The 22,817-nt window shown below is 36.9% G+C and overlaps 1 protein-coding gene across 6 annotated transcripts in view; it reads left to right on the forward strand.

The window, feature by feature from the left end:
* The window catches only part of mia3 (MIA SH3 domain ER export factor 3), a 48,655-nt gene that overhangs the window by 12,488 nt on the left and 13,350 nt on the right, over positions 1-22,817 (forward strand). For all 6 annotated transcript variants that reach the window (XR_013817690.1, XR_013817691.1, XM_079831916.1 and 3 more), the window contains exons 7-23: positions 1,556-1,687; positions 1,776-1,797; positions 3,290-3,378; positions 3,484-3,561; positions 3,644-3,754; positions 3,841-3,912; positions 7,203-7,307; positions 7,384-7,506; positions 7,684-7,783; positions 14,176-14,231; positions 14,313-14,403; positions 14,487-14,625; positions 17,820-17,982; positions 19,446-19,481; positions 19,757-19,824; positions 19,912-20,009; positions 22,605-22,718. Coding sequence is in view for 4 of the 6 variants with exons in the window: in XM_079831916.1 (XP_079688042.1) it covers positions 1,556-1,687; positions 1,776-1,797; positions 3,290-3,378; positions 3,484-3,561; positions 3,644-3,754; positions 3,841-3,912; positions 7,203-7,307; positions 7,384-7,506; positions 7,684-7,783; positions 14,176-14,231; positions 14,313-14,403; positions 14,487-14,625; positions 17,820-17,982; positions 19,446-19,481; positions 19,757-19,824; positions 19,912-20,009; positions 22,605-22,718 (1,597 nt within the window). In the remaining 2 variants the exon portion in view is untranslated. The remainder of the gene's footprint in view (positions 1-1,555; positions 1,688-1,775; positions 1,798-3,289; positions 3,379-3,483; positions 3,562-3,643; positions 3,755-3,840; positions 3,913-7,202; positions 7,308-7,383; positions 7,507-7,683; positions 7,784-14,175; positions 14,232-14,312; positions 14,404-14,486; positions 14,626-17,819; positions 17,983-19,445; positions 19,482-19,756; positions 19,825-19,911; positions 20,010-22,604; positions 22,719-22,817) is intronic.

The raw sequence follows: 22,817 nt of genomic DNA on the forward strand, positions 1-22,817 counted from the left end.
ACCTCGGTTTTGAAGTCACGGTTCGGTACGGATTCGGTACAGCAGTTTTACAAAATGGCTTTTTATTAATTTTTATTCAACAGTGGTTTAATGAAAAAAAAATTGTGTCTGTCCTTAAATTAATTCAGTTATAACTAAAAGTTTCTTAAAGATAATGCTGTAAACTATATAGGGAGCCCTTACTTACATATTGCTATTAAAGATTAACAACAGAGCCCAAACTATTAGCCTAAATTCAGTTGCTATTTATTTTTAGATATAATAATCAACACTCATAAGCTTCACAAAAGGCAGTTTTTGCATTAACTTCTAAATATAATGATTATTTTTTCTCCAATTTGTTGTTGAAATAGAATCATTTAGTGGCTGTAATTTTCATGACAGGTTTATTTAAACATATATTAAATAAACAAGACATCACTAACAGGCTAAGTAGTATATAATGAATATATATAGGCTAATATAATGAATATATAGGCTAATATAGTGCATGTATTCAGTAAAAGAGTTAATCTCTCTAGTAAACTAACAGCTGTGGACACTGAATGACTTCTGAGGTAAACGTGATTCTACACGACATTGTTTACAAGCTGTTTTATTGTCTTTCCGCGGTTGAAACACTGATGGAGCGATTACACAACATATGATACGTTTCAGTAAGTTGTAATGTATCCTCAACATACCTTAAGATATTCATTTATATTTATTCTTTCTCAAGTGGCAGCGCGCAAGTGAGCGCGGTCATCTCTTCCTGATCGCGTTCACTCGCGCGTCGCGCGCTGCCACTTGAAGTTGAACTGATACGCGTCTATCAGTCACATTAAAGAGCGTTAAAACGGCATTTATCGTTTGAATTTCGTGATGAAATGGACTGAATACTCAATATGTTCGTGTGGGAACTAGGATTGAAGTGTGTTCCGCGCTTTAAACAAGCCGACTGATAACTGTTAAAGATTGCATTCATAACCGTTCGGTACACGCGCGCACCGAACCGAAAGCCCTGTACCGAAGCGGTTCAATACGAATACGTGTACCGTTACACCCCTAATATATATATATATATATATAATATATTAGGGCTGTCAAAAGATTAATCGCATCCAAAATAAAAGTTTGTGTATACATAATATATGTGTGTGTACTCTGTTAATTATTATTTATATATAAATACACACACAAGCATGTATATATTTAAGAAAGAAAAAATATTTTTATATATAAAACATTTATATTTATATACATTATAGATTATATAAATGTATATACAGTATATACATGCAAATATTTCTTAAATATATACATGAATGTGTGTGTATTTATATATAAATAATAATTAACAGAGTACACACACATATATTGTGTAAACACAAACTTTTATTTTGGATGCGATTTTAATCTTTTGACAGCCCTAATATATATATATATATATATATTTATTTCTATATCTAGAATGGCTTTAAGGTATTTAGTCTATAAACGTATAAATACAAATGCACAAAACTGCAAGTTTATGAATCGTTTGAGGAGCTGATGACATTTTGCTTGTGCCGTCTAGGTGATCACTGCTCTTCCGGAGGAATGGCGGCCGGGTCCCACTTTCCACGGTGTCCCCTGGGAGCCGGTGCTCGTCTCGGCGGTTGTCGGGGCCCTCACGATACTGATGTTCTTCTGGAGGACGGTGCTCGCCGTAAGACATCGCCTCGTTTATCTGATGAATGTTCACAGTCTTTTGAGATTGATCCAATTAGTCATTCACCTCTTCTTTTGTCCTCTAGATCAAAGGCAGGACCTATCAATGTAAGTCACTTGATTGAGATATCAGCTAAATGTACATTTTATTTTATACCGGTCTCGATATGATGGGATGGCATATACACAGGGGGTTTGGTGCTCACACTGCACATTAAAAATTACTGTAAAAAAATCTATTAACAATAGAATTATTGAAGGTTTTGTGTGATTTAATACTCTTATATTTTAAAATAAAACTACAATTATTTTATAGTACACTTATAAATACAATGCTGATATCTACATTTTTATTTTTTACATTTTTATATGAATTTTCAAAATGTTTCTAATCTAAAATCAGCACAATTTCAGCACGATTCACTCAAGAGATTCATTCAAAAACACTGATTCATCCAGTAAAGAAACAAGTGACGTCTTCATGAGTGAGTCTTTGAATCATTCACTCAAAAACACTGATTCTGCCACAAATGAAACAAGTGACGTCTCGATATGATGGGATGGCATATACACAGGGGGTTTGGTGCTCACACTGCACATTAAATATAACTGTAAAAAAATGTATTAACAATAGAATTATTGCAGGTTTTTTTAACAAAATAATAAATAGTGTGATTTAATACTATTATATTTTAAAATAAAAATACAATTATTTTATAGTACACTTATAAATACAATGCTAATATTTACATTTTTATTTTTATACATTTTATATGAATTTTCAAAATGTTTCTAACCTAAAATTTCAGCACGATTCACTCAAGAGATTAATTCAAAAACACTGATTCATCCAGTAATGAAACAAGCAATGTCGTTATGAGCGAGTCATTGAATCATTCATTCAAGAGATTCATTCAAAAACACTGATTCATCCAGTAATGAAACAAGTGAAGTCGTTATGAGCGAGCCATTGAATCATTCACTCAAGAGATTTGTTCAAAAACACTGATTCATCCAGTAATGAAACAAGCAATGTCGTTATGAGCAAGTCATTGAATCATTCATTCAAGAGATTCATTCAAAAACACTGATTCATCCAGTAATGAAACAAGTGAAGTCGTTATGAGCGAGCCATTGAATCATTCACTCGAGAGATTTGTTCAAAAACACTGATTCATCCAGTAATGAAACAAGTGAAGTCGTTATGAGCGAGCCATTGAATCATTCACTCAAACTGATTAAAAAAAAAATAGTCCATTCAGATTAATTAAACATTTTAAATCGACTACAGCAATTAACATTTTGTCAGAACCTCTACTAAATTACACATTTTGTTTAGTTGCGTCTGTTTGAAACAAAATCTTGATTCTCAGTCATGGGACTGTTTTTGCGCAAACGTCACATTTATCAATTTAAGACTAAGCTGATCTTTTGGTTTGTGTCCAACAATGGACTTTTAATTCATGAAATATTTAATATACTGGATGAGCACAGCAAAATATTGTGCATGAATGAGGTATGAGGTCATGCGACATCTACTACCTCTTAAAATATTGTATTTTCTGATTTAATATATTTTACATTGTATTTTATTTCACAGTAACAGAAAAGCAGCTCAGAGACAAGATCCAGCGGCTTCTCAGCGAGAAATCTGATGCTGTTAACAAGATCACAGAATTGAATGACATGGTAAACCTCAAAGTTTCTTTTCTCTCGACTCGTGTTGGGTTTATTGTTTTCGGTAAAGGCTGATGAACCTGATCAGATGTAAATGTTTCATTTGTCTCCTCGCAGATAATAGAGCGTGAAGAACAGCTGAAAACCTCTGCGAAATCACTGACTTCCAGCCAACAAGAAATGAAAGGGCTGAAGGTGAAGCGCAGCAGCGCAGGGTTCATCTGTTAGCATCTCAGTTTCATCAGGTTTCTTTAATGTGCTCTGTTGTTTTTACTAGACTCATCACCAGAAGCTCCAGAGTCAGTGGGACGAGATGTCTGGGAGTGTTTCACAGCTTAACCAAAAAATTGTGGACACACAGGAAGAAAATGCAAATCTTAATGACAAGGTGAGCTTTGATTCATGTTGTTTTCTTGTGTGTTTTTTGTCTCTGTCAGATTTATTCAGAGCTGTTTTGTTTTTCATCAACCACAGATTGCCAAGATGCACCAGAGAATCGAGAAATACCAGAAAACACTGAAGAACTATGACGAGGAGCGTGCAAAGGTAATTTCGCAAAGACCCGCCCCCTTTAGTTACTGTTGCTATGTCCGATAAACCATGGCGCGCTCACACCACACACACACACACACACACACACACGTTCTCACGTAGAGAAAATACATCGCTGAGCAAAGAGGACACTGACAACATGCCGACAAACAGGACAGAGCGAGTTACTTTTGATATGAAACTTCAAAATTGCAATTTTTTTAAAAATAAATTTAAACAATAAATAGCGTTTTGTGGCTCTTTAATGTGTGGTTATCGCTGTAGCGCCTCAGTTATAGCTGCTCGTGAACCCATCATCTCTTCTAGTTCATTGATAAGCACGAAATAAACATGAATAAACACTAATGTGGCATTCACACCGGACGCGTTTGACGCAAATAATTTGGGCTAATCGCGCGAAGTTGGATGCTTGAACATTTTGAGTTTACTCGCGTCATTCGCGCATTCACTTCACAACAGACGCGAATTTGCCTCATGGGCGGGGCTTCTGCCAGCGGCTCGTCTCGTTGAAAAATGGCTGACATGGGCTGTGTTTACACGTCTTTTTTGTTAAAATCTACTGTTATTGTGTGACAAAACGTAGTTTTAAGACTTTTTCAGGTGATAATCAGGGTACCCGCGGGATATTAAAAAGTCTTAATGTCTTTAAATTCAAAATCAAAATTTTAAGGCCTTAAAAGTCTTAAATTCGCTGAAGTATTGAGTTCTAGGTCTTAAATTATTTTAAACGGGTCTTAATTTTCCTACGTCCATGTAACGCTACTCCATTGCTCATTTAAATGCTCCCGCAATGTTTTAGAGAGAGAGAGAGAGAGAGAAAGAGAGAGTGTGTGTGTGTGTGTGTGTGTGTGTTGTTAGTTCGTTTTTTCGCTAGTGAGAGACCAACATGCATCTTATATAGCAGCCAATCAGCTTTCATGTTATTGGCGCGGGTCCCTTTCGGATTGTACCACAGACACATCAAACGGATTTTATTCTTCAGCTTCAGTTCTCCAGTTCTTCCAGTTCACGCGATCGTGATATCAAAGGCGAATCTTTCTCACCTGCCATCTCGTATAATGACCAAATAAAAGTTTGATATGCCCGATAGCACTAAACAAAGAGTTTAAAAAGCGATGGAAACCCCGAACTCATTCGCTACTGACACACGGACAGATGTCAGACTGGCCGCGGATTCTGCACGCGTTTGCCGCCTGTCAGCGCTCGCGCGAGTCTACCGAATCTAGGCACATTCATACATATCCATATCCATATCTATGGGCTCATTACTGTAGGTCTTAAAATGAAAGCAACCGAATATAACCTAGTTTATACTCGCTCCTGCCTGTGTCGTTAGTATTAATCAAACAACAACAACGGGGAAAAACAAACAGTAGCCTACCTAAACGTAAAGCACTGTTTGTATCTGTATATTTAAGTTGTATTTATTTGTCCTATTGTCAAACAAGATTCATGCATTTTGTTTGTTTTATTGCCATGTGTGACTATTGTGCATCTAATATAATGATATGGTAAATGTGGCATCCTAAAAAAAAAAGAAACATGCACATTTCTGAAAATGACCATCACAAAATCAGTCATTTTGATCTCACAAAAAATGTATATACATACACACACACTACCGGTCAAAAGTTTGAGAACGGTTCGATTTTTAAAATGTTTTTTAAAGAAGTCTTTCCTGCTCACAGAGGCTGCATTTATTTGATCCAAAATACAGCAAAAACAGTATTATTGTGAATATTTTTTTTTTTACAATTTAAAATAACTATTTTATATTTCAATATATATCTTAAAATAGAATTTATTTCTGTGATTCAAAGCTGAATTTTCAGCATCATTGCTCCAGACTTTAGAGTCACATAATCCTTCAGAAATCTTTTTTTAATTTATTTTTTACTTTTTTTTTATCCATCAAAGAATCCAAAAAATATGTTTTACACAACTGTGTTCAACACTGATAATAATCATAAATGTTTGTTGATCATCAGATCCTCATATGAGAATTGATCTAGTGATGATCTAATTTCGATTTTCGATCTAATAGATCGATTGATCTAATGATTAGTGATTTAGTGAAGGATCATGTGACACTGAAGACTGGAGTAATGATGATAAATTCAGCTTTGATCAGGAATATAAATTCAGGAATAAATGACACTTTACTATATATTCACATAGAAAACAGTCATAACAGAACTGTCACAATATTACAGCTTTTTGTATTTTTAATAACATAAATGCAGCATTGGTGAGCAGAATGTAAAAACATTTAAAAATCTTACCGTTCTCAGACTTTTGACCGGTAGTGTGTTTGTATATTAATCCTGGTGGGATTAAGCTATGAGGAAGTGCAAGATTACTAATACTTTGTTCAATTTGAATAAATTAATTTGCTTTGCGAGTAATTTTGTGATTCTGCATTTCCTTTTGTACGTTTTTTTTTTTTTTTTTTAATTGCGTGATATAGGTCTTAAATTTAATTCATAATGGTCTTGAAAAGGTCTTAAAAAGTCTTAAATTTGACTTGGTGAAACCTGCAGATACCCTGATAATGTAGTTGTTTAAAGCTCAAATCTGTGGTTTATTTATATAAAGAGTGCCTATTTGAACATTTTATCTGGCGTTTTTGGAGTTGTGAGCTCCAGTGGATCAGCGGCGTTCATTAACCCCGGTGCCTTTCCTCGGCCAGTCCTTCTGCCGCTGGCTCTGATGTCTCTGTGGCGTCTCCAGCTATAATTCGTCTTTTGTAAATGTCACGGCCAATCTTTGGTCTCATGGATCTATAATTTGTTCCCTGGCAAATCGTTTAGGCTGAGGGCAAAGTGAAGTTTCATTATTTTTTTATTTTTAGGCTATAACTTTACGTTACCGTTGTAGCCTGCTAGCACTGACTTTGAATGTTTGACTGAATTGTTTGCTTTATTTCATGTATAGCTTCTTCTACCTTTTACTTATACTTTTGTATTATTGATCATACATAAACTTGCATTTAACAAAAAGAGACTGGGTTGTGTTTCATGTCATTTAATGTTATCACAGTGATAATCATATTGTCTGAACCAGATATTAATATACAGATTTTCTCCTCATTGTTGTCACTACTAGAGCAAGCTCCTGATTGGTTATCGCGGTGCAAAATTATTACATTTGTATCATCTTAGAGATGTAGGGTTTTTTTTTCTCCTAAATGATTTTGTAGTCCTGTATCTGAACATTTGTGTTAGCCCTCTCATGTCCTGAAGATATTAAATGCTGTGTTTCTGGGGTTTGTTTTGAATGAACAGGTTCATGTCCTCATGGATGAAGCTAAACTCAGAGAAGATGCTCTCAAGGCTCAGGTGCTGTCCTTTGAGAAGGAAAACGGTGCTTTAAAAGAGCAGAAGAAATCTGTAAGTCCCTCTGTCAGAGCTGTGACCTTCATCCATCAATGTCAATGTGACCTAAAGGACATTTATTTTCTGACAGCTCCTTCGTGACGCTAAAGACTGGCAGGAGAAGCACAAGAAACTGAGCGAGGAGATCCGAGTTTATCACAAATCTCAGAAAGAGCTGGAGGACTCTCTGGTGCACAAGGAAAATGAGATTGATGTGAGTGAAGTTTGTTGCATGTTATAAAACTGATGCTGAAAATCCCTTTAGCCATGAATGTGTTTGCAATATAGCTCGTCCCATTCCCTTGCTTAGCTCAACTTTAGCGTTTTCTCCAAAATATCACATTGTAAAAGCATGACGTCTCATGGTTTTCTGTGTTTCTCCGGTTTGTAGGTTTTGTCCAGCTGTATTGCAGAGCTCAATCGTCTGGGAGCCTGTGATTCTGCTGAACTACAGAAAGAAGATGCTAAAATGTCTAATGGAGAAGATGCTGGTGAGCGCTCTATTTATAACTCAAATACATTTTCTTTACATTCGTGTTCTCTGTATTTTTTATTTGGTCTTCACGGCTTTCATTTGTGTTTAGTAGATGCTCTTATCTTGTTTGTAGGGCTGTTCAATTTTCCCAAAATTGACAATAAATATGACAATAATAATATTAAACATGATATCAAATAAATTTTTTTTGTAAACAAAAAAAGATGCTCTACTATTGTAATGTTTCACTGTGAATGAAGAAAATCAAGCATTTAAGTAAAATAATAGCGGTGTAACGGTACACGTATTCGTATTGAACCGTTTCGGTACAGGGCTTCCGGTACGGTGCACGCGTGTACCGAACGGTTATGAATGTAATGTTTAACAGTTAACAGTCGGCTTGTTGTAAGCGCGGAACACACTTCAATCCGAGTTCCCACACGAACATATTAAGTATTCAGTCCATTTTATCATGAAATTCAAACTATAAATGATGTTTTGATGCTCTTTAATGTGCGTGACTGATCAGTGATCACTAAACACAGTTTAAGTGGCGCCGCGGCGCGCGCGCGTGACCGCGATCATTTGTGAACGGTGCACGCGTCGAACGGTTATGAATGTAATCTTTAACAGTTCACTGTCGGCTTGTTGTAAGCGCGGAACACACTTCAATCCGAGTTCCCACACGAACATATTAAGTATTCAGTCCATTTTATCACGAAATTCAAACGATAAATGCCGTTTTGACGCTCTGTGGCGTGACTGGTCACTGATCACAGTTCAAGCGGCCGCGCGACGCGCACGCGCGTGAACGCGATCATCTGTGAAGGCGATCGATCATCTGTTACTAAAGATTCAAGAATAAACATGAATGACGATCTGAAGGTATGCTGAGGATACATTACAATTTACTGTCATGTATATATGTGGTGTAATCGCTAAATCAGTGTTTCAACTGCGGAAAGATGTCAATATAACTGCTTGTGAACTAAACAATGTCATGTAACGTTAGCATCACATTTACCTCAGGCAGTCATTCAGTGTCCACAGAATTTTATTCACTAGAGAAATCAACTCTTTCGCTAAATATATGCTCTATATTAGCCGTTATATTCATTATATTCTACTTAAGCTGTTAATGATGTCTTGATTATTTCATGCATGTTAAATAAACCTGTCATGAAAATGACAGACACTGTATATAAATTATTATATTTCAACAACGATTTGGAGAAAAAAACTATTTTATAATTAGATTTAGAAGTTAATGCAAAAACTGCCTTATGTGAAGTTTACATATTTGCACACAATGTGTTATTTGAGTGTTGATTATTATACCTAAAAATAAATAGCAACTGAATTTAGGCTAATAGTTTGGGCTCTGTTGTGAACCTTTAATATTAATGTACAAGTAAGGGCTCCCTATATAATTTACAGAATTATCTTAAATAAACTTTTAGATATAATTTAATTCATTCAAGGACACTTTTTTCTCCAGTAAACCACTGTTAAATATAAAAAATAAATAAAAAGCAATTTTGTAAATCTGCTGTACCGAACTCGTACCGAACCGTGACTTCAAAACCGAGGTACGTACCGAACCGTCAGTTTTGTGTACCGTTACACCCCTATAAAATAATAGTTTTTTTTTTACTGTAGAACTGCAAAATTACAACACTAACATTTATGGCTGTCTTCCTTTCTTCATGTTCAAACCTTAAACCACCAAGATTTTATTTTGGCGGAAAACCAAAAAAAGCATCTCTTTTGTTGATAAGCTCTTCTCCTCTCATGTTGGCAGTGGTTGCACTTTCAAATGCACGTTATAAGTGTCCCAATCTCATAGCGCTTGCAGATATGAGTTTGTGTAGAGCAGTTTTTACTGTGAACTGAGACGCTAAACTCATAAATGAGCTCATAAAAAAACACATTTCTCCACCCTGAAACATGCAGCGCACATATTTATTTATTTAAATTGCAGCTTTTCTCTTTAACAATCGCAATTAGCGATATTGACAGAAAATATTTCTTTTGTGGGATATTCTCAAGATTAAACTGATTCATTCAAACGGCTGATTCTTCCAGGAACGAATCATTTGACTATCTTAATTAGTCATTGAACCATTAATTCAAACGATTCGTTCATTCCGGTATGAAACACTGTTTTGTGTCTCAGTTCCAAACAAAGCAACTGGACTGCCGTGTGTTGCTCACTTTTCGTTGGCAAAATGGAGCAAAAACGGGCAATATTGTGTCTGTGTCTAAAATGCAAGTCACTTAATATTAACTTGTTTATTGAATAGAGCTGTAACGATACTCTCATGTCACGATTCGATATAAACCACGATACGATATGTATCCCGATATTTTAAGACAAAATAAAGACTTTTTTTTATTTTTACTTATTATTAAAATAATATTATTAGTAGTGTATTATTATCAGGACCCACAAATATTCCCCCATTGCATTATTATACATTATATTCAATATTATATATAGTTGTTGAATGCAATAATGTCACTTTCAATGCAGGCAGCATTCTCTCTCTCTCTCTCTCTCCCCCAGTGCTCGCTATGTCCCACCTCTCCCGCTATTAATGCACTACACATATAGAATAAACCATCTAAAATGCTTTGAATAATCATACTACTAAAACTAAATGTGATCTGGTAATTTAAATTATGTTTGCGCTGTCACTTTAAAGATCACTCCCGGATAACTGAAAATGGGCAAAGAGGCGGGACGTGGGCGGAGCTGAGGTGATGCGATGACTAACAGACAGCAGATAAATGGCTATCCACCTGTCACTCAAAGTGGCCACGCCCTTAATTATGCAGGACTTTTAAGCTTTATATAATGTAAAAAACGAATGAGTTATAAATAAATTCTTCCCCTTCACAGTCGTCATGAAGAGCAAAATTAGCCGTATAGACCAAAAGCACAATTTGTCCCAGACTGTAAACATGTGTTCTTCTGCTGTAAAGTTGGGCATTTTAAAGGGTTAGTTCACCCAAAAATGAAAATTCTGTCATTAATTCCTCACCCGTAAGACCTCTGTTCATCTTCAGAACACAAATGAAGATATTTTAGTGTAAAGCTGATGCTGAGAAAGGCTTCAGATAGGCCTCCATTGGCATTCAGTACATTTACACTCACAAGACCCATAAAAGGCACTAAAAACGCCGTTACAAAGTCCATCTCACCACAGTGACTCTACAATAATTTTACGATGCGACGACGATAGTTTTTGTGCGCAAAAAAAATCAAAATAACACCTTTTATCAAACTTGTTATTGTCTTCCGTGTGTGCCTCCACGACGCATGCGCGAGAATATGACGCAGATCCGGCGTTCACACACATGACCCAGAAGCGATTTGTTTACGAGCAGAGGAAGACGCGCGTGTCTAAGCTGTTGAATTCTACATTGATCGTGCTTTAGGTCTCGGCGTGGTTCTCAAAATCGGGCTAAAGTGGGCATTTCATGGATTCCCGAACCCCGGCGCTACGTCATATTCTCACGCATGCGTCGTGGAGGCACACACGGAAGACAAGAACAAGTTGAATAAAGTTATTTAAAAAAAAAATTTGCGCACATAAACTATTGTCGTCGCATCGTAAAATTATTGTAGAGTCACTGTGGTGAGATGGACTTTGTAAAGACGTTTTAAGTGCCTTTTATGGGTCTTGTGAGTGTAAATGTACTGAATGCCAATGGAGGCCTATCTGAAGCCTTTCTCAGCATCAGCTTTACACTAAAATATCTTCATTTGTGTGTCTGAAGATGAACGGAGGTCTTACGGGTGTCGAACGACATAAGGGTGAGTAATTAATGACAGAATTTTCATTTTGGGGTGAACTAACTAGGGCTGGGCGATATATCGATATAAAAAAATATATCGATATATTTTTAGACGGGATATGGAATTAGACCATATTGCGTATATCGATATAGTTCCATTTTGCGCTGCTCCCGGCGCCACCGCCCCTCCTCTTCGGCAGGCACACAGCTTAAACAAACATGGAGGAAGCAACTACGTCTGAGGAGCGCGCGGAGGATTCAAAGTATCAGATGAGCAACAACATCACGTTATTTGTAGGGAGTGCAAATAAACAAGTTACAGCCAGGGGTGGAAGCACTACAAATCTTTTTCACCACCTAAAACAGTGGCACAAACTGCAGTACGAAGAGTCTTTGAAACTGCGCGCTGCAGAAGCCACAGCCGCCCGCAAGCCATCGACAACCCGAAAAAGTTCCATCCCCGAAACAAAGCTCACTGCAAACTTAATTTTCCCGCAATGTGCCTTATGAAAAGAAAAGTGTCAAGTGGTGTACTATAACTAAAGCGATGTCCGTACGTCCTATGTCCCGCACTTTTAATAAAACGTACATTCGTCCCCCGCACTTTTACCGGGTTGCACCGGTCCTAGTCCACACGCTCCGCGCGGGATTCGAACCGGCGTCTGGTCGCACCGCTCTTACTGGCCAACGTAAATAAATCTAGATTTAAATTCAAAGACACAAAATAATCTATACATGACTTGTCATTTTATTCGTATCCAAAAACGAGGCGATCTGAACACTATGGAGTGCTAACACTCTCGTGCAACACTCCAATTGACTGATGAAACGTGACAACAAACACGATTGCGACAGCCTATATGGTTTGTGTTTTTCCAGCCATCTCAAGGTATTTATTGACAATAAAAATATAAATAATGCAGTGCTAACTGACAGCGTTTTTAATGTTTAGTATCTTCTGCTTGCCAAGGCTGCATTTATTTAATAAAAAATACAGTTAAAATATTAATATTGCGAAATATATTCACATATATATTCACAGATGTTTTAATTTGTATAGTAAAGTGTAATTTTTTCCTGTGATCAAAGTTGATTTTCAGCATCATTACTCCAGTCTTCAGTATCACATGATCCTTCTGAAATAATTCTAATATGATCATTTGATGAAAAGGAAACATTTAGGATTATAATCATTGTTGAAAACAGCTGTGGAAACCATGATGCATTTTATTTTTCAGGATTTTTTAATGAATAAAAAGTTAAATGAACAGCATTTATTTGCATTGAATAAAGCATGGATAAATATTTTGTTATATTATAAATGCCACTTGATCAATTTAAAGCATGTTTGATGAATAAAAGTATTAATTTCTCTCTTTTTTTATCTTACCACAAATGTTTTAATAGTTTCATGATTTCCACAAAATGAAGCAGCACAACTGTTTTCAACATTGATAATAATCATAAATGTTTCTTGAGCATCAAATTAACATATTAGAATGATTTCTGAAAGATCATGTGGCACTGAAGACTGGAGTAATGATGATAAATTCAGCTTTGATCACAGGAATAAATTACAAAGATTTTTTTCTTTTTTAAATGCAGCCTTGGTGAGCAGAACTTCTTCAAAAACATTTAACAATTGTAATGTTTCCAAACTTTTGATAGGTACTGTATATTTTCTGCCTTATTCAGTGATATTTTTTTTACGAAGCATAAAATCCATGGGGACTTAATGCACAAGTGTTTGTAGTACATAAACCAATCATAAAATTGGCAGAACATATAGGGAAAACATTATATATATTAGTGGTTATTGTTCAGCAGTATTTGATATCTTACTGAATTAAAAGCAAGAGATAAGATCAATTAAATCTGTCAATTAGACAAAGGTCAGAAAAAAAACTGGTATTACACCTGACATTTCTGTCCCCCTCACTTCTGAAAAGATGGCTACGCCCCTGCTCCTGTCCTATTGTTATACAGTATTTTTTACATTTTATTGTTATTTGAACAGTTGAGCATTTAATTATGAACCAGGTGAAGAAACCTGTTTACTATTTATTAATTTGATTTTGCAACTGTTCACTGAAATGGCCGGTTTCAATAAAACTTGTGACGTCATATTTGCCTTTGACTTTGACTGAACATTTGCTCTCACTTTGCGGAAAAATATCGGGATATATATCGTATATCGATATTCAGCCTAAATATATCGGGATATGACTTTTTGTCCATATCGCCCAGCCCTAGAACTAACCCTTTAACATGAGCTCAATGAGATTCTGCTCCTTCTGGAGTCTGTCTCTAGTGGCCAGTCGAGGAATTACAGTTTAAGTCACTTCCGTATCGGCTTCAAGAGAAACTGCGGGCTTGGTCAGATCGCACATTGTTAAAACAATCACAGTACTATTCTAAACGATATAAATCGCACACCCCCTAATCTCAATAAACCAAATCATGATTTCGGTTATTTTAATAATGCTTACACACCCTATGTTGGTGTCTTATATAACATTGCTGCTGTTTTACACTCGAGGTCCTTGGCTACTGTTAGATGAAACATTCTCCTCTATGCTGAACATCCAAGTGTCTGTTTTCTTTCAGAGAAGAATATGGACAGCACAAGAGTGCGAATCAAACAGATGATGGACGTCTCCAGGGTACGTCTGCTCCGGGCAGATTCTTTATTTAGGAGGATGATTTACACTCTTCTCGCTTCTAATGGCGTTTCTGTTTCGCAGATTAAAGCAACTCTCAATGTTGTTGAAGACGAGAGGAATCGCTACATGGAAAGTTTCCTCGCCGAGCAGAAATCCAGACAGGAGCTGGAGGGTATGAAGACTGTGTGTATTTGAACACCTTCCAGTTTCCGTTCCAGAACTTCATTTAATCATGAACTTTCGTTTTTAATCTAGAGCAATATCAGAAGGTCATGCACGATCAGATGAATCTGAACAACGAGAAGACGCATCTGGAGAACCAGTTCAGGAACCTGCAGCAGAGACTAGAAATCACCACTGAACTCTACCAGCAGAAAGAAAACGCCCTGCAGCAGTGAGAACACACACATTATTCACACTGCGCACGATGACCACTATATCCAATCATATCCATATATTTAAAACATATATTTTAAAGAAAAACGCAGTAAGATATATAAATATTGTAATAGTTCAATATAAAATAAGTGATCAAATCAGATTTTTATTTTTAATTTAGCCTAACTGCGCTCACACCAGATGAGATTTGCACGAATAAATCGTGCTATTTGCGTGTAGTTGGACGCGTGAACATTTTGAGTTTACTCGCTTCATTCACTTCACAACAGACGCGAATTCGCGTCATGGGAGGGGCTTCTGCCAGCGGCTCGTCTCGTTGCGAAATGGCTGACATGGATTGTTTTAAAATACGCAGAATAAGCTCAATTTGCCGGCATTAACTAGCTTGTAGTCTCAATATGTATGTATATATAGATTAGAGCTGCAACTAACGATTATTTTTTCTGTCGACTAATCTAACAATTATTTTTTCGATTAGTCGACTAATCTAACGATTATTTTTCCGGATTAATCTTATGATTCTTTTTTTACTGATTATTGTATTTCAAAGAGGGTAGTGAATTTGTATATTATTATAACATGAAATCAATGAATGATGACAATATTAATTGTATTTCAGGAAGGGTAGTGTACATAGTATGCCATTTTATAATGAAATATATGAACACAAGAAGCTTTTTAAACATAATATATAATGATACTATTCATCATAAAATGTATACAGAGTAGGCCTAATTAGGAAAAGTTGTTTACTATAGTAGTTGAGTATGATTTACTTATTGATTTGTGTCAATAGTAAACGAAAATGCACTTGTATTTATCTGCAAAAGGTTCACATACAGGAGCTTTCAGCATAGTGTTAATATAGTATAACTAGTCGTCTATTTTGAAGATACATGTGCATAAACAACGACTAAAGCTGCCAGAAGTTTTAGCCCAAACTTCAAAGACACATTTAAATGATTAAAGCTAGAGGCATATCTTAACTTTAATGTTACTTTAATCATGCAAACTACCTACATACAGCATGTTATTATGCATATGTGTTTGGGACAGAGCGGAACCAGGTCGCATTAACAGGAGATATATGCAGCCCATAATAAATAAAAGCACGAGACGTACTGGGGTCGGAGAAGAACCCCGGAAAATGTGACCGTCTGTTGCAATACACGCGCCACGGTTCAGCTGCGCGAGAGAAGACTGGCAGCAGGGTTGCCAGGTTTTCACAACAAAACCCACCCATTCGTTACTCAAAACTAGCCCAAAACAAGCCCAATCGCGTTTCGGGGAGGTTCTCTGGTAAAAATCGCGTTCGTGGGGTTAAATATGTGTTGTTGTTTTTTGCAGGGCTGCCGGCTAAAGTTCTCATTCCCGGGGCTAAATATCACATAGTTGGGATCGCTTCAACCCGCGGACATGAGACACAGCCCGCGGTAACAGTGTAGAAGTAGCCCAATTCCGCGGAAAAAAACGGGACTTGGCAACACTGACTGCAGTGTGAAAGCTCCCGCTCTCCACGCGCACAGCTCCTGTTCTGCCACCGCGCGCAGTGTGAAACCGGCGTTACAGAGCGAACAAAGCACAGTTTTATTCGGCTTCTGTTTAAAGTACTCCCACACTTTTGAATGTCGCGGTCTGGCTTTATATGATAAATGATCATTTTCACTATGCCCGGGAGCAGAAGCTGCCATTATTTTAGATCTTCTGTTCCATTCTAGAACGTAAATAATGTGCCGCCGACGCGTCGTTGCAGCCCTAATATAGATATATAGAGATATAGCTCAAATTGAGTAAAGAGAGTTTTTTTTAGAACTTACTAGACTGTCCGACCTCTTCACGCACTTTCTTCCAAGCAAGATCCCTTTTATTCCTGTTTCTATAAAGTATGAAGATGTATCGTACAGCTCCGGGTATCCACATATGATTTTGTCCTCATTGTTGTCACTACTAGAGCAAGCTCCTGATTGGTTAACGCAGAATGTCTATTCGCGTCTTTGCATTGATTTAAAGTCGGCATTAAATGGAAGTTGAGATCGTCTTTTTCTCCTTATTGAGATGTATATCCGACTGAAACGGCTTCTGAAATTAGAAAAAATGTAGGGCGAGGCTTGATTTCGTCCTTCGGGAATTGATTGGATCGTTGGAAGTTGGGCGTGATGGAGGCAGATTTGAAGTTTGCACTCAGTTGTGGAGAAAGATCGAGTTTATCTCTTAAATAAATAAATGTATTTTCTCTCTAAATCTTTTCTACATATGTTACTGAGCATATTTCCTCATTTTTTTCGCTGGTTTATGCTACAGATTTCACTTATTTTAAGCCTTTTATGGCTTTATTTCTGTAACTTTTTTTTTCTCAGCTCTCCTTTATAAGGGGGGCGCGCTCACACACGCTGCATTCCTAAGTGCGAGCCGTCACGACAAGCTGTTCGTCCGACTATATTGAGTCATTTTTACGTAAAAAAAAGCTTTTATTTCTCATATATTTCTCTCTTTTTGCCTCAAGTCCTTCTTAAAGAAGGTATTGTGTAAACCGAGAAAAATGCACCTAACCACCATATTGCTACGATGAGTGACCGGTTTCTGAGAGTCGGTGCAGAAACGAGAGAGGGCGATAGCCCCGCCCTCACGCCATAGCCCCGCCCTCATGCCATAGCCCCGCCCTCGCGCTATAGCCCCGCCTTCACGCCATAGCACATGACCGGGAGAGAAGAGAAGCCGTTTCGATGGGGAAGGGAAAGTTAACATATTTGATTAAAGATTTTTTTTTTTTTTTTTTTTTTTACTTGAAGGAATATCAGCTGTCAGTTTAGAAAGTGCAGATATAAAATTAGACATTTTGCAGACTGGAAGTCATGTCTGTGATGCTAAAATCATGAGATGCATATAATGATGTGTCTCTATTTCACACAGCTGTTGTGTATCGTGTATGACTCTGCGTCCAACATGATGGGTGGAAATGACATGAATTCTTATCTGACTGAACTTATCTGAATTTCAAACCTCAAATAAGGCCTGCATTTCATTTTGCTGCAAAAACGAAACAAAACGACTCGAGTTAGATGTTCCGATATGGATTGAATTTGTGCTTTCCATGTTAACAAAGCCTGCGTCCTGCAGTCATTTGAATAGCTGTAGTAAACACTCATCACTCCTGTATTTCCTCGCTTTATGAACTTCCTTTGTGCTCAGGAAATTGACTCAGGAGGAGCTGGAGAGACGCGAGAAGGAGACGAAGCTGACGGAGGTGGACAGTAAAGCTCTGCGGTCGGATGAGGAGCTGAGAGCCCTTAAACAGAAGATCAAGGACATCGAGGAGGAGATGCAGCAGAACGAGCGCTCGCTGAAATCTGAGGTGAGAAACTGGTTTAGCATTTCTTAAAGGGGGGTATCACAGTTTCTGTCAATCTTGAGTACCTATACAGTAGTATTGCATCCTTCATATCTCAGAAAAGTCTTTCGTTTTATTATATTTATAAAAGAAAGATGCGCTGTACCGAGTCTTTTCGGAAAAAAAAAAGAGCGGATGGAGGTGTTTCGTGAGGGCGGAGCTAAAGAATCCGGAGTGTCCGAAAGCTGTGACATCCTTAAAAAAAAAACGTTATCCTAAATAAACCATGGCTATCAATCAGATTCAGCCATACATATATGATCCAGAATCGATAGCCAAAAACACAGTTTTACTCACCGCCTGCGGTTACAACGCACAACCGTGAACCTTTATCGTTGGGATCTTTCAGCATTAGATGATCTATAAATCCGAAGTTGAACCGGGCCTTGTTTATCAAACAATCGTCGCTGAAATGCAGGGAACAAACAAACATTTGCGCAACTCCGTTGCTGCTCCGGAAAAACTCCATCCACTGTCCCATTAACACTGGGTTCTTTGGGAAGCTGAACAGGGTTGTCTTGCCCTGACAACCGAAAACACACTTCTTCGGTGACATTGTTGATTTCGTGAAGTCCTGTGACTGCAGCGCACCCGACGACTTCCACGCTCTAGTCGCGCGCGCGCGCCCTTCCGGGAGAAGTGCCTGTATGGTCCGTACAAGGAAATTCCGCCCTTGTTGATGTCACGCAGACCCATACTCGAAAAAAAACTTTCCGATACTTTATTTACTAGTATTTTCTGGCACAGATCAAACGTTAACATCAAACTTTGTCCATGTTTAGGATGGGAATCCAAGTCTTTAACAGTGTAAAAAGCTCAGTATGCATGAAATCGCATTACACCCCTCCTTTAAATTATTGTCATTGGCCAATAGTGTTGGGAGCAGTGTTATTTTAGTTTACTTTAGTCATTTCGTTATGTGCTTTTGTCATTTTTATTCGTTTTTTTTTAAATGGTAATTTTATAGGTTTTAATTTATTTCAAGTTAATAATTTTAGTGCTTCAACTTAAATTTATTTTAGTTTACTGCCAGGGCAACAATGAATTGTTTCTTAAACTAATATTTATATATTTTATTTTATTTAAAATAATTATTTTTAATAGTTTTATTTAAAGCTAATAACCCTGGTCAGAAGCTGGCTTTTATTTGGACAGCGTGTTTTTAATAAACATTTTATTTTTATCAAGCTTATTTTTTGGCATATTTCCATTATATTTTGAATTTAGTAAATTATATAAAATTATATATTTTTTTATTGCAGCAGTTGTTTACATGTGCTATTCACGATGTATTTAAATTAAAATAATGTGACATAACACATTTATATCAGCCATCCTGCTCTGTTTGATATCGGCATCGGCCATCAAAGAAATCCATATGGGTCGATCAAGAGCTCATTCTTATCTCCCTCCCATCTTTCCTATAGGTGGCAGTCCAGGAAAAGAAAGCCCATGAGAACTGGGTGAGTAGCATGTTGTGTTAGTCTTTGTATTATATAGTCTTTTATATTAGTAATGCACCGGCTGGTACTGATAGCCTATAATGATTTTGTGTTATGGCAGTAATAAGTGATATGAATGATTGAACACATTTCAGAAAGCAGCGATGAAACCAAGATTGTTTAACTGGAAGCGTTTGCATTTTATATGCATAATTAGTGTTTCATTTTCTATGAGAAGGTATAATACCGGCTAATACTGATATATTAATCTGGTCTACTTGTTTGATCTTCAATAGTTGAAAGCGCGCACCTCTGAACGAGCTCTGGTGGAGGAAAGAAGAGAGTTGGCCAACCTTCGTCAGAAGTGAATATATTCCTCAGATCACACTGTTCATCGTTGCTGTTATTTTCAGTGTTGTTTCTGACCTCTGATGTTTGTGTGTTTGTAAAGGCTTGTGGAGTACAGAGATAAAATCTCAGACATGGAGCAAAGTCTGTTCAAACTCAACTCTGGACCCCCGGATCGCCACATGCCGCCACAGCGAAGAGGTGAGTTGCTGTCGTCCTCTAATTCAGCTTTCACAAGGATTTTAACACTAGAACCGGCATGGGAAAATTGACCCATGGCTTTTTTTCTTTTTTTTTTTAAGGTACAGAACAGATTTTCAATAAAATATCCAAGTCTCCCAGTCATTGATTATTACTATTAAATTGTGATATTTACAATCCACTTGTTTAGATAAAACCAGGTTAAAAAAAATCGGGGCTTTTATACCTAAAACTGCCAGCAGGTTAAATTCACCCCTATATAATTCCATTATTTTTGTGCTGTGTTTGAGCAACGTGTCGGCTTACTGTAACAGTCACACAACACACACTCAAATGAAGATGTTACTCATACATGTTAAAACTCTGCATTAATTATTCATTTTTGTTTTGCAATTGTTATCGTGTATTATTTGCAACTGTTGCTTTTTATTCAAGTCTGCCCATTTCCTCAAAAAAAAATCTATGATGTAAGTATACAAATATTTTTATGATTACCCCACTGATCTATATAAATGACTGGATTGCTCATCGCGTTCTAGACTGCCATCAGGCGGTGAAGTGCTCGAGCGGCCATCTTACTATTCCCTACCAGCAGAGGGCATCATTGACGTACAGCCAAAACATTTGCCTAATATCACACGATTTGCAGCATCTCAGTCTCACAGGATTAGCTTTACGATATATGTATGTAAATTAATAGTTACTTCAGATGTTATCTGTAATGTTTATGGTCTTCTCGGAGAGGATGAATCCTATATTGAAATGGTTAATGTGGGTGTGTCTGCACACTGCCGACACGGGTAACGTAACTAACGCTAACATATTTCTTTATGTGTGTAATGGAGGGTTAGGGTTAGTTACTAACCCTAACCCTCCATAATTGTATGTATTTAATATTTATTGTATAAGCTATTTGAATCAATTGCATCAGCTAAACACGTACGTTAATTAGGGGTTAGTAATATTAAACATTAATGTATATGTGTTTAGCTGCAGAAATTGATTTGAATAGCTTATATAATATATATATATTAATATATATATATTAATATATATATATATATATATATATATATATATATATATATATATATATATATATATATATATATATATATATTAATATATATATATATATATATATATATATATATATTAATATATATATATTAATATATATATATTAATATATATATATTAATATAATATAATATAATATAAATATAAATATATATATATATATATATAAGCCTCTATATTGTATTACAATTCAAAGATTGCCATCATTTCGGAAATAAAGCAGTCAGCGTTATCTGCCCGAATAAGTTGTGCATTTTATTTCCTGATTGAGCAACATCTATTTCAGACTTTATTGACTTTGTCTATTTAAGGTATTTTAGTAATTTCATTAACATCGGTTATCTTAATATGTGATTAATGAAATTTTATTAAAATATTGCACCACCCAAATATGTATTTATTTCCTTCTAATTCTCGTTGTCATTGCAGGCTGGTTTAGCCTATATTCACCAAAAAGTGTAACCTGCTTAAAATAGCATAAAACAACAGGACAAAAACTAAAAATAATCATTTCATGACTCTAGACACTACTTAGTGAAGACTGTGGCATAATGCGTTTTTTAGACGCATCAATCGTGTGCATGGGTAGATTTTACCCGCTGGCAGAATTAGGTGTACAACGCCTCCTGGAGGTTCTAGTGTTAAAGGATTAGTTCACTTTTAAATAAACTTTTGCTGATAATTTACTCACCCCCATGTCATCCAAGATGTCCATGTCTTTCTTTCTGCAGTCGAAAAGAAATTAAGCTTTTTGATGAAAACATTCCAGGATTGTTCTCCATATAATGGACTTCAATGGGCTCCAAACGGTTCAAGGTCCAAATGACAGTTTCAGTGCAGCTTCAAAGGGCTTTAAACGACACCAGATGATGAATAAGGGTCTTATCTAGCCAAACCATCAGTTTCTGCGAGAAACCCAGCAGTATTTATGCTAATAATTTACCTCTTATCAGACCAACGTGATCATCTCTGAGCTCCGCCATAACTTCCGTTAAGTGAGGTCAAATATGAGCCTGGTCATAGATATATCAATCGTAGATGCCTCATTCTACTGATCCTTGCAAGCGCTAATGAGGCATCTACGTATACGTCTATATTTTGACCTCACTTATGGCGGAGTTCAGAGATGATCACGCTCCTCTAACAAGAGGTGAAATATTAGCATAAATACTGCTGGGTTTCTCGCAGAAACTGATGGTTTGGCTAGATAAGACCCTTATTCATCATCTGGTGTCGTTTAAAGCCCTTTGAAACTGTCATTTGGACCGTTTGGAGCCCATTGAAGTCCATTATATGGAGAACGATCCTGGACTGTTTTCATCAAAAACCTTAATTTCTTTTCGCCTGCAGAAAGAAAGACATGGACATCTTGGATGACATGGGGGTGAGTCAATGATCAGCAAAAGTAAAAGTGAACTAATCCTTTAACACACAACAAGCCCCGAGAACGTCTGTTAGTGTGTAATGCAGTGTTGCTGCTCCTCTGATGTGATTGTCGTGGTTTGGTCTGAACAGGTGATTCGTATGGGCCGTCTCCTGTGAGCGGGGGGGCTCCCTCTCCTCCTCTAATGATAGAGGGTCCTGGACGCCCCCCCTCTGCACCTGTAGGGCGACGGGGTGAGCCTTTCGGTAAGTCGGCGCTGCATCGTCTTCCGAAACGACTCCCATCTTCATCCTCCTCCTTTCATTTTTCTCCAGCTTTCCTGTGTGTTTGAGTCTCTCTACGTT

The sequence above is a fragment of the Gobio gobio genome (genome assembly GCF_949357685.1).
Source record: "Gobio gobio genome assembly, chromosome: 12".
Classification (NCBI taxonomy): domain Eukaryota; kingdom Metazoa; phylum Chordata; class Actinopteri; order Cypriniformes; family Gobionidae; genus Gobio; species Gobio gobio.